The sequence below is a fragment of the Dreissena polymorpha genome, chromosome 8, assembly GCF_020536995.1.
Source record: "Dreissena polymorpha isolate Duluth1 chromosome 8, UMN_Dpol_1.0, whole genome shotgun sequence".
NCBI classification, from domain to species: domain Eukaryota; kingdom Metazoa; phylum Mollusca; class Bivalvia; order Myida; family Dreissenidae; genus Dreissena; species Dreissena polymorpha.
In genome coordinates, this window is record NC_068362.1 from 44,914,759 (window position 1) to 44,932,233 (window position 17,475).

The 17,475-nt window shown below is 33.2% G+C and overlaps 1 protein-coding gene across 1 annotated transcript in view; it reads left to right on the forward strand.

Annotated features, from left to right (window-relative positions):
- Positions 1-17,475, forward strand: part of LOC127840489 (E3 ubiquitin-protein ligase rnf213-alpha-like) — a 58,247-nt gene that overhangs the window by 19,548 nt on the left and 21,224 nt on the right. Inside the window, exons 20-36 of the mRNA XM_052368906.1 lie at positions 149-338; positions 515-761; positions 884-1,027; positions 3,300-3,396; positions 3,591-3,756; positions 3,986-4,154; positions 6,395-6,519; positions 6,970-7,167; positions 11,036-11,158; positions 11,287-11,407; positions 12,946-13,175; positions 14,239-14,344; positions 14,668-14,778; positions 15,797-15,889; positions 15,993-16,136; positions 16,696-16,856; positions 17,159-17,381. Of these exons, the coding sequence (XP_052224866.1) occupies positions 149-338; positions 515-761; positions 884-1,027; positions 3,300-3,396; positions 3,591-3,756; positions 3,986-4,154; positions 6,395-6,519; positions 6,970-7,167; positions 11,036-11,158; positions 11,287-11,407; positions 12,946-13,175; positions 14,239-14,344; positions 14,668-14,778; positions 15,797-15,889; positions 15,993-16,136; positions 16,696-16,856; positions 17,159-17,381 (2,648 nt within the window). The remainder of the gene's footprint in view (positions 1-148; positions 339-514; positions 762-883; positions 1,028-3,299; positions 3,397-3,590; positions 3,757-3,985; positions 4,155-6,394; positions 6,520-6,969; positions 7,168-11,035; positions 11,159-11,286; positions 11,408-12,945; positions 13,176-14,238; positions 14,345-14,667; positions 14,779-15,796; positions 15,890-15,992; positions 16,137-16,695; positions 16,857-17,158; positions 17,382-17,475) is intronic.

The window sequence follows — 17,475 nt, forward strand, 5'->3', positions numbered from 1 at the left end:
AAAGTAATTACGTTTTGTACAATTCAATAAGATTGGACTGATGATGTATGTAATATAAATTGAAGCTAATCTTCCTTTTTATTACCTCTGTCTGGGGACTCGATTTGATGATAGTATAATATTATATAGTTTGTTTTCTTTTGCACAGTTCAAAGATATCGGCTAATTATTATTTGTGGATCGGATAATGAATGTCGATCTCCATTTGTTGCTGCATTGGATAAATACGTTCGCCACATTGAAATTGCCAGTCATAAAGCTATTAAAGAATATGTTACTTCAAAGATGATTGTACCTGCAACTATAACACAATCTGCTTCTTGCGTCGACTTTGAAAGGTTATACAGATTTGTGGTCGTTAAATATTTACGTTGAATCGAATAAATAAGCTCCGTTTATAACATCAGTACTTTGTTCTCTTTCGTTTTGACATAGAAACACTGAATGATTCAGAATGATATTTTAATATCTTTCGTCTACACATAGTATTAAGATAGACAGTTATGCGTTTAAGGTCGTCTTCTAGAGTAATAAAATCAAGTCGCCCAGGAGTCGGAAAGACGTTGTATATAACAAAACGATTTGAGGAGCTTAAGACAAAATTCAACCAAAGCAAACAATGTGTGACCACAAAACTAGTGTATATTCCATTACAAGAAAAACAAATAGACATAGACGAGTTTATGAACGGCTTACTTGATCACACATCAACTAACGGCACAGACATAGCAACGCTATTTCATATAGACATCTCATGTGAGGTTCGTTAAAATATATGTACTACATGTATGCATATTTTTTATTTAATACGAAATTGTCCAATTATTCAACTTTTTTCTCTTTTTCTATTGATGCAGAGAAATTAAAACCTTTTTCTGTGTAGGTCATTGAAGGAATAGATTACCTTCTGTTTAATCTCTTGATACTGGGCTGTCTTACCGATAGCAAAGGACTTGTGTGGAGACGACGCATTGACGATCTGTATATGATTGAGACCATACCATCCATGAGCTACGGCCAGAACAAGGTATATAAGATACACGGATTGATCTATTTCAATTTAAAGAAAACGGGCGTTGGTCAACTATAAGGGAATATAGTCGGGTATATCGTTCAACGCTTTGATTATTTTGACAAATGCTTTTTCATGCTTAATTCTTGCGAATATTAGTAATGTATAAAACCGCATATAGCAAAACGTAGGGACCAGTACATGAATGTTATACCCTTTAGGTTTGTTGAAAATATATCGAAATTGACACATGCGATAAACTATGGGGCTCCAGAGTTATTTAATATTACCTAGATATTATATCTCCTTACGATAAACATAAAATGATAACATTTTGACAACAATTTTATTTACAAATTTAATTGCACAAAAGAACATCTGAACATTTTCTTTGCATACAAAGTGATGAAATCGAATCATTTATGTAATAACTGACTTGTGTTTAAAGTGTAAATTTGAATTGAATTACCAATGCTTTGTCATGATTAATTCATCAAAGTATATCAACGAAAAGAGGGGATGATTAACAGGAGTAAATGTTAATAGTCATGATAATAGTACCTGCTTAAAAATGCACGTTTTTTTATATAAGAATCCGAAAGCTATTTATTGTAAAAGACCTTACCTCTGAAATCCACATGGCCTTAGGTCTTTCTCAACCAAAGTTAAGCACTTATTCTTTTCGTAAACTCTGCGTTTCCATGGTTTGACCGTGGCCTTTTATGTATGTTTCTTACTTTTCAATAGTTTACTACACATGCTAATTTATTACTTGTTTCTGCTCGGGTCGAGACGACTCACAATTATATCGGCGCGTGTCAGTAGCAGCCCAAACTAATTATGTTTTGAGTAAACAACTATTTTTTTGCAATCGACAATTGCGATGGAACTTTTATTTCTCGGTGAATGATGTATAGTATAATAAAGCGGTTTTAAGCGTTTTGTTTGGAAACTCATTTACTGTTATATGCTCGTGTTACTTTACCCGAAGACCTATTTACGTTAAAATTAATATGCGTCATTATTGCCTCCAAATCAACTAGCAAACAATTTAGATAATCTGAGGTCAAAGCTCTGTTATGATATCTTAATGTAAACAATGCCTTGATGCATTTTAATATACAATGACCTTTCACCTGGTGACATAAAGATCAAAATGCATCTCCTTTTTCTCCTATGTTACCATTTTAGAATATCTTGTTACAAGACCTTTGATCTTTACCTTTAACCTTGTGATCACGAAATCAGAAACAACTACTGTACAAATTTTCATGATCTTGCGTCCAATCGTTATCAAGATATCTAATGGAAACATAATTAGTGAAAAGCCTGTCACATGCCCTTGGAATGTGCCATATTGACCTTAAAATCGATAAGCTTCTTTCATTTCTCACAAGTAACAATCACAATTATGTGCAGGTAACAATGTTCTCTATACAGTCCTATCATCCGAGAGACCGACGCACGAATGGACAAGTTCAAATCCGCTTATTCGAACTGGGCCAAAATTATACTTGGACGAGAATATGAGAGCACATTCAATAGTAAATAGCGCGACTGCTTGCGCACACAGCATTATGTATGTGCGTTATTTCTCCAAAGAATCCAAAGAATTAGGCTATAATGTGATTAAATTGCTTTGCTAATTTTGAAGCTATAAAATTTGAAGACAAAAAAATATGCGCCAAGACGTTTGACAGAGAGAATGCTCTTTTATTTTTTTTCAAATTTTAAATAGGTATGGTACTCTATTCGTAAATGGAAAGTTCGAGCTCTTTTGGGCAATCACTGATTTCCATTTAATGCAACTTGAGGGGAAGCTTTCCTAGAGATATGAACACTCCTTTTGCGTCCTGAATGAATATTTTTTTGCATTATATTCGGCTTTTAAGATTTTCAAAATAAATATTTTATGACGAAGATCTTTTTCTCTGAGCATTTTCGCCATATGAAGGAACACTTAAAAGTAAGCGTTATTAAAGAGTGTTCATACTGTCAATATGGTTCCTTGACTGACAATTTCAAATGCGGCAAATATCTTCACTTCTGAGTTTTTCTGATACTATTATGAAGAGTGCAGTTCTAAACATTTTTTAGCACCTTCTTATATACACCTTCATATGAAGCTTCATCATGTACATTACATATTTGATAAAATAGGTAAAATTGTAATGAAGAAAATCCGGGCGATTGCTTTGCATGTACCGGCCAAACATTAATATAATTTGATGGAATTTACTGCTGCTGTGAACACATACGCATATTTCAAGTATAATATTTCTTTAAGGAGCCTGATTATGTTCACACAATGCTGGCGGTCTTACCGGATGTATTTTGTAAATCTCCAATCGAAAGTATATCTCTTCTCAACGGAAATTCTGCTGGTAAGTCTTTTAGTTTAGACCAATTTTATTAGAAGGTAATTAAAATGTTTTAAATATTTCGACTTCGATGTGGCCCTCCCATATCCAACGACAAACACCAATATATGCAATGTCTAATGAAAAGTTATATATATATATATATATATATATATATATATATATATATATATATATCGGTATGTTTGATATATCAGGGACAGACATCAACGATCAATTATTCGGCGAAGAGCAGTTTCAGTCTGAGGCATTTCAACGTACCTTTCAGTATTTGAACAGACAAGACGGAAACAAACATATGAACGATATAGACCCGTCCGTTCCTGAAGGATTACAACCTTTATGTCTTGAAGTACTTTTACGGTATTGTTGTTAATTATAAGTATCAATATCAAAATATTTTATGTTAGTGTTGGTATCTCTTGTGGAGACTTGTTTAAATTAATTATTGAAATAAAAAAATAAAATTGTATATATATATATATATATATATATATATATATATATATATATATATATATATATATATATATATATATATATATATATATATATACACACGCTCGCAAAATATATATATATATAATTTCAGACATTGCGGTGTGAAAAATCCTTCATGGTCCGAACTCAATCATTTCGTTTGGTTCTTGAATTTGCAACTTGTGGATTTCAAACAAAGTCCCTTTGTTGGAACTGAGGCTGAAAAATACTTGCCAGGGTTTGCTAAATTTGTTCTGCGGTTTTTAATAAAGATGTCAAGGGTTCGTATACAATATATATTTATATCATGTATGTGAATCATTTATGTATTCCTGATTAAACATAGTTTATAATTATAGGGATAATACACGTTTTCGAGGGCATGATCATCTGCGGGCGCTCGAAAATTCCGTTCCTGCCCGAATGCAGCATGAGGGCAGGAACGGATTTTGAGAGCGCCCGTAGATGATCATGTCCCAGAAAATGTGTATTTTCGCTATTATTGCATAAACAAATCACACATACCAAAACATTATTAAAACAACATTGAAAACAATATTCATTTGACATTCGACACAATTATTCGATTATTTCATATGACGTCATACAGTTCAAAATTGTGTTTTACATATGCATCACTCGTTCATCATCAGAAATGACGAGGCTTTACCTTCGGATAGACAGTATTCGATTTAAAATGTTGTTAAACAGTGGACTATTGAATTATTAAATGCAAAGTTGAAATGTAGCCGCGTAAAGTAAGAAATGAGGAATTATTTTGGAATGTACTGGTCGTGACGGACAAATATATCGTCAGAATAAGTCATTGTTTTCATAGATGTTTTTTGCGTACAGGTCTATGTTATTTCGTTTCAACTAAATTTTATAAAAATTAATACTGCCGACATATTATCACTGAAGTATTTCAAGATTAAAGCAGGAACGTTGAAGGTACATAAACACTTACATTTTCAGCATAGTATTTTGAAAGTGTTAAGTAAATAACCTTAACTTCATTGACGTTGCCAATATATAAATCTGTTGTCAAGAGAGTGCATGGTATAATTTCATAATAACTTCATTGAATTCAATGAAAAATGTTAAGTAAATTTGCGTGGACCAGTTTATGGATATGAAAAACATATAACAGGGCATAAACGACACGTGACTCGCCTTGTTAATACACGATTTCTCCCGTTCAAGCCCTCCTTTTGCCAAGTTTCTGCACCCCGCCAGAGGGCATTATAGATAGAGTTTATGCAATAATATATAAAACAAAAGTGCTAATATGTCACGAAAACCCGTTTATCGGTCTTGGTTTATTTCATATACTTAAAAAGCCATAATTCAGAATTGCTTCATACTGTTAATTGTACTTAGCCGGCATTTTATTCCGACAACCAGTCTCTTTAAGTTCATTCATTATATGATTTATTATATTTTACTTTAAGGGCACAACAATGCATTTAGCCAATGTTTGATAACTCGAGTGCCATAATAAGAACGATAAATAAATTAAAGGACTAGTTATCGAATTTAGTGAATAAAGTATGACAAACAAACAAGTGTGATGATGATACCATAAAACGGGTTTGAGTGAAAGAGCGTACACGCTTAATTAGATAATTTATTCATAAATTTAGATCAATAATTTACACGTTTCATGTTCTTTGTATTTTTATATAACTTTGCCTAGATATAATGCATATAAGCAGTGTCACCAATATTCATGAAAATCGATTTTAACTATTTTAATACAAAAAAATGCGGTTAATTTAGTAATTAGTTATTACTTAGGTGGGTTATAAAGATGTCTTAAATGATATTTTGACCAATTGCTAATGCATACAATATATTACATTATACTTAAAGCTTAGCCTAAAACATAAGGTCAATAAGTGTAAAATTTGTTTTGTTTAATTTTGTTAGTTGTATAACTTGTTGTTAAGTTAAATTAAAAACCGTGCTTCTGGCTCCAACATTAACCACACACCGATATCACATTGTTTAAAAAAAATTACAGCAAAACTGATTTCGCAAATTTTTGTTCTGAAACCACATCAATCGCACATTTCAAAATTAATATCAAAAATGATTTTCTACAATGGTTGGTCAATGTATGCATCTATTTGTCAAAACTGGTCGTCATAAAATTACAAAAAAACTAAATTCTTCTCTCAATCAGTATTTAAATCTGATCTAAGGGCATCTAGGGGCATATTTACATCTGTGTTGTATGCTTTATAGGTTGTTTTTTTTTTACAGCTTTCTGTGTATTTTTATTAATTTGATTAATTAAAACTGGTTTAAACTTAATCAGCAAGAACTAAACGGAAAGTGAATTCGTAAATCTGATTTTCGTTCAGCGGTTCGATAGGTGGTTCAATACCGGCTGATTTTTTTTGCGTACTGTGTTTCGATTGTAATTCATAACGGTGATCCACGTGTTGTCTCAACTTGGTACGCAAAAAACACAGGGAAATCCATTTTTAAAATATTTCTCTTTCAACTATGTTTGTAGGACTTTTCCACGCGGTCGTTAAACCTTGGCGAAGAACCACATATCATTAAACTCGCCGAAGAAGACACATACGATGAAAATTCATACATTAAACAGTTTCAGATGAAGAGAACATGGGAGAGCAGGTATTAGTTTTTCTCATCAACTTATAAAATGCGATGAAAACGAACATGTTATTCTTGTACGAGTGTTTTGCAAGCAGTGTATTTTTTGAAATATTTTTTCATTGATAAACGGATATACGTTACACATTAGAGCTCTAGTTTATTATTCAAAATTTATCTGAATCGGTAAACAGAGTCAACGTTTGACGATCGACTTTTTTAGATCTTTCGTAAGCAGTTCAAAATGGCGCTTTTGTTAATTGGACATTTGCATTATTTTAGTACATTTTCTTGATTAAAAGGTTTCACTTGAATACAACTCTTTGTTCGCAATCTTTTTATACATCGATAGTCGTGTAACCGACAACAAATGTGAATAAATTGATACGTTGAGTGCACATTTTTTACGATGAGCATACATAAATGATACGCGACAACACGAATATATTTTCTTCATATACTCTATTTCAGTCCTCATCCGTATCTTTTTTTCAATGCCGACCACAACTCCTTTACATTCTTGGGATTCTTTATTGATGAAAATACGGGTAACCTAATGGATATGCAGACCAAGGACGTACTGGAGACCGGCATCATGGACATGCATTTGTATAGAGCTTTACAAGACAATAAAGTGCCACTAAAAGAAAATTTTGACAAATTGACAAGGTTAGTACCGTCAATACACCATTCTACATACTGACACTTTGATGGCTTTATATAACCTTGTCTGTCCTATCAATTGTCTTTGGCTTGTTTCGTTCAGGTTTCATTTGATATCATTTTACATTTACACTTTCTTCAAAGGAGAACTGATTTATATACTTAGGTAATGCGATCATGATATGTAATGTATGGGTAACTTCGGAATACCTTTTGTGCACACCGAATGCAGCGTATCTAAATTTAAACATGTAAATGGTTAGGCTTTGACACAGAATGTAGCATTGAACATTAAATGGAATGGGATGTATGATTGTAATTGCGACGTTATTGTTCTTAAACACACGAGTCTTTTATAATGCTTTTTTAAAAACTATTTTTACCTCTATGTTGCGTTTGTTCATATAGTTTATAGTAATCGGAAGTTTTGAAATGCATGAACATAATTTATTGGGAAACATTTCCGCTTTAGGTGGGATTTCGTATGAGATGCGAATAAGTTTTTTTTGACTTTCGACAGTCTGAACCACACATGATAGATAATTGATAATTGGTGCCCAGTAATTGATTAGTAGGAAACAATAAAGCAATTAGTAACTTCTTATTCGTTACCAAGAAAGATACGGTGATTTGGTCATTCAAAGAAGCGTCAAAGAGTAGCTGTATTTATACGCTAAATTTAAGCCATCGAACTCCTTTCTGTTTACATTAATTTGGTAAAATTCTTTCCAACACACTCAATTGACGACAACTTTAAAAACATCGATTCCACGTTCAATAAAAAAAGTGTATACAAATAATATATGGTATGCCGAGTGTTTTAATTTTCACATTATGTTATGATGGCCACTATTCTGGGATACCGATTCAAACAGCTTATCCTCTCAAAATCCGCCCAGCAGATTATCATTAATCTATTATCAGGCTCATAAAATTATAATTTTTTTATTTCACATAGTAACAATTGTACAGTTCCTTCGTTTAAAAGGTTACAGGACCAAACATTTGATCACAGACGTGAAAAGGTAAACGTTCCTATCATAAAAACTGTGTTTAATATTCTCCTCGTTCATATGTGATACGTTATATTATTTATTCCTTCGTTCTCAGCGAAGAATGTTATAATTATTCTCTTTTGTTTAAAATTGGCAACGCACCGGTTATATATTTACTTCAATATAAGAATGAATTTATAATTATGATAAAAAACGCACAGAAGTGAATTTCATTGAAATACAACAGACACCCTTATGTCAAAGCATTAACTAGTGGGGCTTGCCCATGTCACCATTAATAAAAATCGAACACATGTAAATAGTGTAGTGGATGTTTTTTTTTGGTAAAGATATCCATTATTACTTTTTATAAATGGAACATAAATGCCAAAGGATAAATAATGCTATTGACAAGTAAATATTACCATTGTAGAGTTAACTTGTTATCATTAAAAATCAACTATAGGTGTTTTAAATAGAAAGTCAATTGAATTTTGATTACTTAGACAATTATACACGGCAGAGCTTGGCTGGATGTTTTTATCGACCCGTTGCTGTAATAACGGCACGAGGGTCATTTTGAGGCTAGGGCCGATTATAGACGTCCGGCCAAGCGCTGCCGTGTGTTATCGTTTGTACAACATATAATTATATTTTATTCATTCACTTAACTTATATTCGTACCAGCTTTCATTATTTTCATTTTTATTTAATTGATTATGCAATGACATATCTCGAGTGACGTAATTCCTGTGACAAAATACACCGTTTAAGCTAGAATCAAAGATTTTTAAAACGACAATTCGGGCGTGTCGGTAGTTCGGAGTGTGTGATTGTCATGCGTAATTGGGAACATCGACAGGAATAACAAATTTCGCTCCGACCAGTCATTCGATTTCTTACATCGTGGATCAGAATGGTTAGCATTTAATAACAACGTTTCCAAAAATAGTGTGATTTAAAATAAATTTCGATACATGGTGGAAAAAACGGAAAATGGATATTGTAATGTTATTGTTATACGGATTGGATTAAACTTGCCATTGAGGTAAACGTGAAGCTTACTGAATTGGGCTTTTTTACTCATGTCAAATAGTGTCACCAGTTCCAGTTTCAATCGATATTCTAAGTATCACAATTTTGCGCTACGTTTAATTTTCATCATTCGTTTATTTATGACTTAATTTTATTTATCAATGTTGGCAAGATTGAATTTGGCCGCCATTTTGTTCATTTGAAGCCGCGCCACCCGATTCTTTTCACATATGAATCGGCCCGGCTAATACAAATTTAGGCCCGCTGGCGACGTCATTTTGTTTCTATATATAGTAACGATATGAAATATACTTGTTTATATCATTTTCACCTATTAATCGTGTCAAAATCACATATAAAAGTAAATGCAGACATGTGCTCATGGAATATTTTATTGTTCTCAATACTCTTGTAATGTTTTGAGAATTTAAATCCGTATCGATAAATGTAAATCTAGCGATTGCTTCCACTCCAATAATGTAGCAATTTGTACTAAGGTTTGTTTAAAATACGTTTATCACTGTCGTTCTGTATCTAGTTTTAAAATTCAACCTCATCAGTATGTTCCTCTTTCAAGACACAACATAGACACTGTCCAAACGTCAGAATGGACAGAAAATCCGAAATGTTTGTCACATTTACTGCTGTTTAAGCTTTTGTAATAAATTGCCGAGCACGGAACGATGTAAATAAAAACAGAAACGAAACCATTTTCGGGTTTGATCGTATTCGTAAGAAAAGATAAGCTGTCGGGACTAATTGTAGACATTGTAGGTCCTTTTTGCTGGTTAATAAACAACTGATGATTTTTTTTTCGTTCGGTATAGGAAAGTAATACACGAATAAAAGGGAAACAACACATGTTTGATAGAGACCTCAGATAATATATGTTTACACCTAATATGTGTTTTTTTTCGGTGTCGATGGTTACGTTTAAAAGATTCTGTTTTGTTTTTAATACGGTTTTATTTACTATGGTTGTGTTACAATATACTGTAGTTAATTTCTCAATATGACTCCTTTATTCATGATAGATAATCGTGTTTCCGAACTTTCCAGCTTTCCTGAAGACCTCATTTAAGAGCAGACATATATATTTTGGTACATCTGAAAACATTAGATACATAGTGCCCATAAGACAAACACACTATCAACCCAAATTGACTTGTAAACACAATGTTTTTTTTAATTATTATTTTGAAATTCTTTATTATATTTTAGCAATCAATAGGAAACTGTAGATATCTCATTTTGCAAAACGTAATAAATACACTATTGACATTAAGCAGTTCTCAGTATTCGAGCAGGCAATACTCCGTTTTCGTATTTTTACTTACATATAACGCAGTAAAAGTAAATGAACATGCAAATAAAATATTTAATTAACTGTTCGCACAATTAACATTTTTATCCTGGTTGAGAAACTTCTTAATCTTATGAAGCAAACTGATCCATTTTAAAATCTAACATCTTAGGTTTAATTACTGGTTATTTCATGTTTATTTATTACATGTGCAAAATAAGTATATAGTGTTCTTCGCAATTGAGTTGGCAGTTTAATTAACAGCATAGTACTTAAAATCGGTCATTAACTTACTTTTGTCGGAGTATTTTGCTTTGAAATATGGCTTAGTTTGCTTGATTATAGGCCAATGTCCGGTGTAACGTCCATCCCACGGGCTTTAAAGCTTTGAATTTCTAGTCTATAATTAATACAAATTGTTTCATATAACGTCATCCGGCGTCTGGGTATTCGTCACTTCTGTGACAAGATTTCGTTGTCTTTAGAAGTCCTGATTTGTCATACATTATACTTTTGTCATATACACATTTAACTATTTAAGGGATGAACAAATACACAAGATGTGCAGAGTTATAGGTGTTGAAAATCCGTGTGATCCGGACCCTACGTACGAACTGACAACTGACAATGCCAAAAAAATAATGGCTATATATATGCGTTTCAGGTACGTGGCTCAATACTTACTAAAGTTAAAAATACACATTTACCTATGCATATCCAAGAAAATTAAATGTCTTGAAAATAATTATACGAGAAAATAAATAATGTATAATTCATTTATAATTCATACAGATGTGACATTCCTGTGATTATAATGGGGGAAACTGGCTGCGGAAAAACACGACTGGTAAAGTTCATGTGTGCTCTGCAGGCTCCAAAAGGTTCATCTGTGAAAACAATGATTATTATGAAGGTAAATTTTTAATTACATATCTGAAAGAGCAACATCACCTACATTTCAAACTATTGATGTATAGCAAGAACTAACTCTGTAAAATGCGGCAGACGCAATTTAGATTATAATTAATGGATCGGCAACTATTTTTTATAAGAATTTATCAGCTCATGTCCAAAAACACGGTAAAGGCAAATGAAGATTATAGAGCCGTCACTATTTTGTATACCAACAGCGCGTTCTTAATATTAAGGAATTAAGTCACCAGCCGCGTCAACAGCACCCATTTCGCACTATGTAGAAGCATTTGATTGTATTTTGCTGTTGGCACTGGCGACTGTTTAAAACCGGTTCATATTAATTGAACATTATAACAACTATTTAAACTAGACATTAGTCCGTAGGATAAGGATGTCAAAGTTGAAACTTTTGCAGCCTATTAAAATAGCCCCGACAAAAAACCTATGCACATGCCCAACTGCAAAGGCTTTAGTTATCTACGAAAATAAATATACCTTATATTAGAGCTTGTATAAGTTGTTTTCCAATGCCATAGATGCCGGCGTTTTTCAGTGCTTGGTCCCCGAGTACCTTTTATTTTCAAATTTCTTTAATGATATATCTGCTCTTAACAGCTCACAGGTAGACTCTTTGCTTGTCCGTTCGTCTAGCACAAGTTAAGTCTAGCCAGAAAATGAAGTACGTTCAAAGTAGTGGTCGTCGAAATGCACACAATCTTGTGTACATAAACATACGAGAAATTCTTTCCAGGAATTTTTACTTAATTGTTCAGTCCATCCTTGTCAAGGAGCTCATGTCTTTAAGAAACACTGCTACCTATGCAAACGGCAGACAAGGACTCGAAATTTACCCGAAGTTCGTTATTCTATCAAATTGTGGAATCACCTTGATTAAAGCATAAACTCGATTGACACTAAATCAGGTGTTAAAATCCAATTAGATAAATGTTCGATACTAACTTATTTTCTACATGGCGACCGGTTGCATTATATAGAAGATTTAAAAAAATACGGAGTGACATATATTCTGATATTTATGTAAGGGCTATCATGGTCCTCTTTATAGACTGTTCCAACAACTGTTATTAAACTTTTTATAAATATTCATTACACCAATTTATATGTATATAAATTGGTATGCTCTATCATTCATTAGGATATAGGTAATGATATTTACTTGATTTTGTTTACTTTGCCGGTTAAAGCATTGATCTAAAGTAAATCGCAGACTTTTTATACGCAGTAGGTGATATAATATATATTGAGTGAATAAAACAAATATGTATCATGTTAGGAACTTTAGACTAATCAGAATAAAACGTACCGAGCTCTCGTTTTATAATGCTTGTTTTAACATAATTATGCAAAGTATAAACTCGCTGTATCCTGTAACTGTCAACTTTAAATATGGCCAAAAAGTTATATAGCTGAACTTAAAACATATTGTTTTAAACATTGACAGCAAAAGTCATGGAATTTTTATTACGAGCGGTAATATTTGTATATTATATTGATCTTAATTTGTCTTATTTGAAGGTACACGGAGGCACAACGAAATATGACATAAAGCGAACAGTCAAGGATGCAGAAGAAGTCGCAAAGACAAACGGACCAAATATATATACAGTTCTCTTCTTTGATGAAGCAAATACTACCGAAGCAGTTGGAGTTATCAAAGAAATAATGTGCGATAAATCCATTTGTGGACAACCTCTTAAATTGTTTAAGAACCTAAAAATGATTGCGGCATGTAATCCATATCGAAAGTAGGTTTTCGCTTATTTATATTTACGTGTTCACAAATATGTATTATTGACAATATAAAATGTATAAATATTATTTAGCCCGCCTATACCCTTCGAAGAAGAGGGGGTATATTGTTTTGCAGGACGTCTGTCAGTCGGTCGGCCTGTCTCTCGGTAGACCAGGCAGTTCGTTTCGGAGGAATAACTTCTGAAAGAATTGACCAGCTAGCTTGATACTGCCTATGTATATTGGTCTCTGCCAGTAGATGATACTTCCAATGTGCATTGGAATTGCACAGTAGATGGCCCCTATTGAAATTGAGGTCACTAGGTCAAAGGTCAAGATCGCTGTCACACACAGTGTGAAATCGTTTGCCATTTATAACTCGTTAAGTGATTTACCGATTGCCTTGATACTTCAAATGTGCACTGGCTTGCCAGTAGATGACTCCTATTGAAAGTGGGGTTACTAGGTCACAGGTCACTGTCACAATAAGTGTGGAAATCGTTTCCCATTAATAACTCGTCAACGAATAGACAGATTGGATTGATAATTCACATTTGCATTGAACTTGGACAGTACATGACCCCTATTCAAATTAGGGTAACTAGTTCAAAGGTCAAGGTCACTCTGAAATTAAGTGTAAAATTGGTTCCGTTTGATATGTCATCAAATGATTGAGGTGTCATGGCCCTGTTGTTGTTGTTTTTTGGGGGGATGGGGGCATCTGTCTCAAACCACGGAACTCTTGTTTATTTATGTGTACTCTTTTTTTCTGGAAATGTATTATCTGAAACTTAAACATCCTCTGTTAAATGGTCTTCTGCGCCTTTTGGCCTACAGGCAGAAAAACGTGAAGTCTTGCATATTTTTATACTTTTTAACTTATTTAAAAATAAGCCATACGTTTTACGATTTGCAAAAAAAACACCACAATACAGATTCACACATAAGTAAATATAGTATGCTTAGAGTAGTTAAGCATATCGCATTTAATCAAGCAATTGATTTTTATTGTACTCTTATGAAACATGAAATATTATACATTATATAATTCGTTTAGTCATTTATTTAATATTGCAGACATCCTAAAGAACTGATAAAAAAGCTGGAACAGGCTGGTCTTGGATACCACGTGGATGCAGACGATACCTGCGATAGACTGGGTCGTATTCCAATGAGACGTTTGGTAATATGCTTTATACGTCGTACACATATACACTGTTTGTGTCATTAAATTATTAAATTGGTATTATCTATCACAAAAGAGGTCGTAAATTTAAATAACGAAGTGTTGTTTTTTTTTTCAAAATTATTAAGCATATTTCTTAAGTCATCTTCTCTAGTGTCCCTCTAAACAAATAAGCAAGCACTATGAAGAAATCTTTGTTTCAAATTAAAAAAAACACCTAATAATTGATGAGCATTCAAAATGCCTACCAATATTTTTGCATGGTTAAGTCATTGCAGACATTTACATGCACGCAAACAATCTATTTCTTTTATAATCAGGTGTATAGGGTTCAACCGTTGCCACACAGTTTGCTGCCGATGGTGTGGGACTTTGGTCAGCTTGACGAAAGTGTTGAGCAATTATATATTAAACAGATGATTAAGCAATTGGTATAATCACTACTTATTAAATACTTGTTATGCTTACTAAGTTAGCTAAACACATTTGCGAGCATTTTGTTTCACATGAAAAAAAAATTGCCTTTTTATCAAAAGGAAAGATCAAAACCAGTCGTTATAGCTCCCTGTGTATGTCCTTTTCGAAGAAGAGGGCGTATACTGTTTTGCTGGATGTCGGTCGGTCGGTCTGTCGGTAGACCAGGTCGTTTCCGATGAATATTTCGTCAACGATTATATCGATTGGCTTGATACTTCACAAGTGCATTGGATTTGGACAGTAGATGACCCCTATTGAAATTGGGGTCATAAAATCAAATATCAAGGTAACTGTCACAATAAGTATGAAAATCGTTTCCGATCAATATCTTGTCAACAAATCGACTGATTTGCTTGGTACTTCACATTCATATTTGCCTTAGACCAGAGATGAAATTGGCTTGATACTTCACATGGATATTGGCATTGTACATAAGATGACACCTATTGACATTTGGGTCATAAGATCAAAGATCAAGGTCACTGTCACAATAAATGTGAACATTGTTTCCAATCAATAACTCGGCAACCAATTGACCATATGGGTTTAATAATTCAATACTACTCCAGCAGCTGGAGTTTCACTTCTTTATATTGATACTTCCCATGTGCACCGACCTTGGACAGTAGATGACCCATTGGGGTACTATGTCAAAGATCAGGGTCTATGTCATAATAAGTGTAAAAATCGATTCCGATCAATAACTCCTCAGCGAAATGACATATTAACTTGATACTTCACATGCCTTGGACAGTAGTTGACCCCTATTGAAATTGGGGTAACTTGCTCAAAGCCCTGTTTGGGGGTGTGGTGCGGGCATATGTCTCCGACTGCGGAATTCTTGTTTATATGGTGGCACGGCAAGATTTTATAATGTTGACGCTATAATATTATTCTACATCTGGATATTTTACTTCTTATTCATTGATTGTATGGTCTATTATTATCAATAATCGTTTCTTGTATTTGAAGATAAGAGTTGGTCAACTACCTACACTGAAACATCTCAAAACGATTTTAAGTTCTATCCTTACCGCATCACAAAAGTACATGCGGGATCAAAAGGTACACATTCTAGTAAATATATGTGTTGCACTTGAAAATAACTTGTAATATGATATTAAGCATAACACGGAAATGATATACTTATCACATACATTTCTTACAGGACGATTGCAGCTTCGTTTCGTTACGAGACGTCGAACGTGCTCTGAATGTAATGGTTTGGTTTTATAGTAAATCAAACGAAAACAGGCTTCTGTTCAAATTAATGGACACCAAAATGAAAGACGGTGCATTTAAATATGCCAGGGTAAATATGTCATTACGTTGTGAAGTTTAGTTTAAACCTTTTTTATTTGAGCTTAATTACATCGAGGACCTAAGGCTTTTTGAAATGCTGTCGAGTCCATTTCATTGAACAAAGAACCAGTACTTTGAGGAGATTGAAAGAATTCTCCCATTCTGGGGAGAGAAACCATGACTTTCCGGTCACTAGGCGGAAACCATATCCACTACGCCTCGGCGCCTGTAGTTGTGTATAATGCTTATAGTTAACTAAACTTAAATTCCTTACTAAAATCAAAATTGATTATTTTGATAACCTTAAATTGTGCATCTCTATAATATAAAAGATAAATTCAACATACATGAATGCGTTAAAACTCTACTTAATGTTCATGAAAAGGTTTTATTAATGAAGTCCCTACAATTTCGTAATTTTACTCGAGAAAACAGTATAGTGAATTGACGTGACCAGAAGTGTCTACCTAATCTTTTGTAAAGTATTAATCTTTTGTTATTTTTATTAAATATAGACCTTCAAAGCTTGATAAGGTGATGCTTTAGCATATTTACAACACTATTTTAAGGGTATTGACGATTTGACCAAGAGCTTGATACTTGCACTTGGTGTGTGTTACCATGCCTGTTTGCAAACGCGCCAGGAATACCGTCAATTCATAGCACGATTGTTTGTGAAGCCGTTCAAAATACACGGAGAATCACATGCGATTCTCGCCGTCATAGAATGGTAATGGCATTAACGACCGGTATAAATCCTTAACGCGCGTATTTTTTATTTATAGTAAATACATCTTATTGATGTAAGAGTGGCTGTGCATAAAATAGTTATTCTTCATCAATGTAAGTTAATTTATGTAATAACGTGGTTAAACTATACTTAATGAAACATTTTTTTGTAATATTTTGGCCCAATGAAAATGTTATCATCATTAACGTGACAATTATTTTAAAAAAGTGACTTCCCAAGTAACTTTCGATATGGTTATCCGCAATATTGTTTATTTTTAAATCGAATTATTTATATTTCAGTTGCCAAGATGTTGTAATTGAAAATCTTTCGATTGCGAAGAATATCGCTCGAAATACGGCGTTAAAAGAAAACATATTTATGATGGTTATTTGCATTGAATTGCGTATACCACTCTTCCTCGTTGGAAAACCTGGAAGTTCTAAATCACTAGCGAAAACTATTGTTGCTGACGCAATGCAAGGAAATAGTGCCAAGACCGAATTATTCAGGAACTTAAAACAGGCATAGATTTTATAAATGGAACTATATGTAATAAATCTACTTATTGCAATTTTCATTTATGATATCTTGACTATGATCACAAGTTCAATAGCGT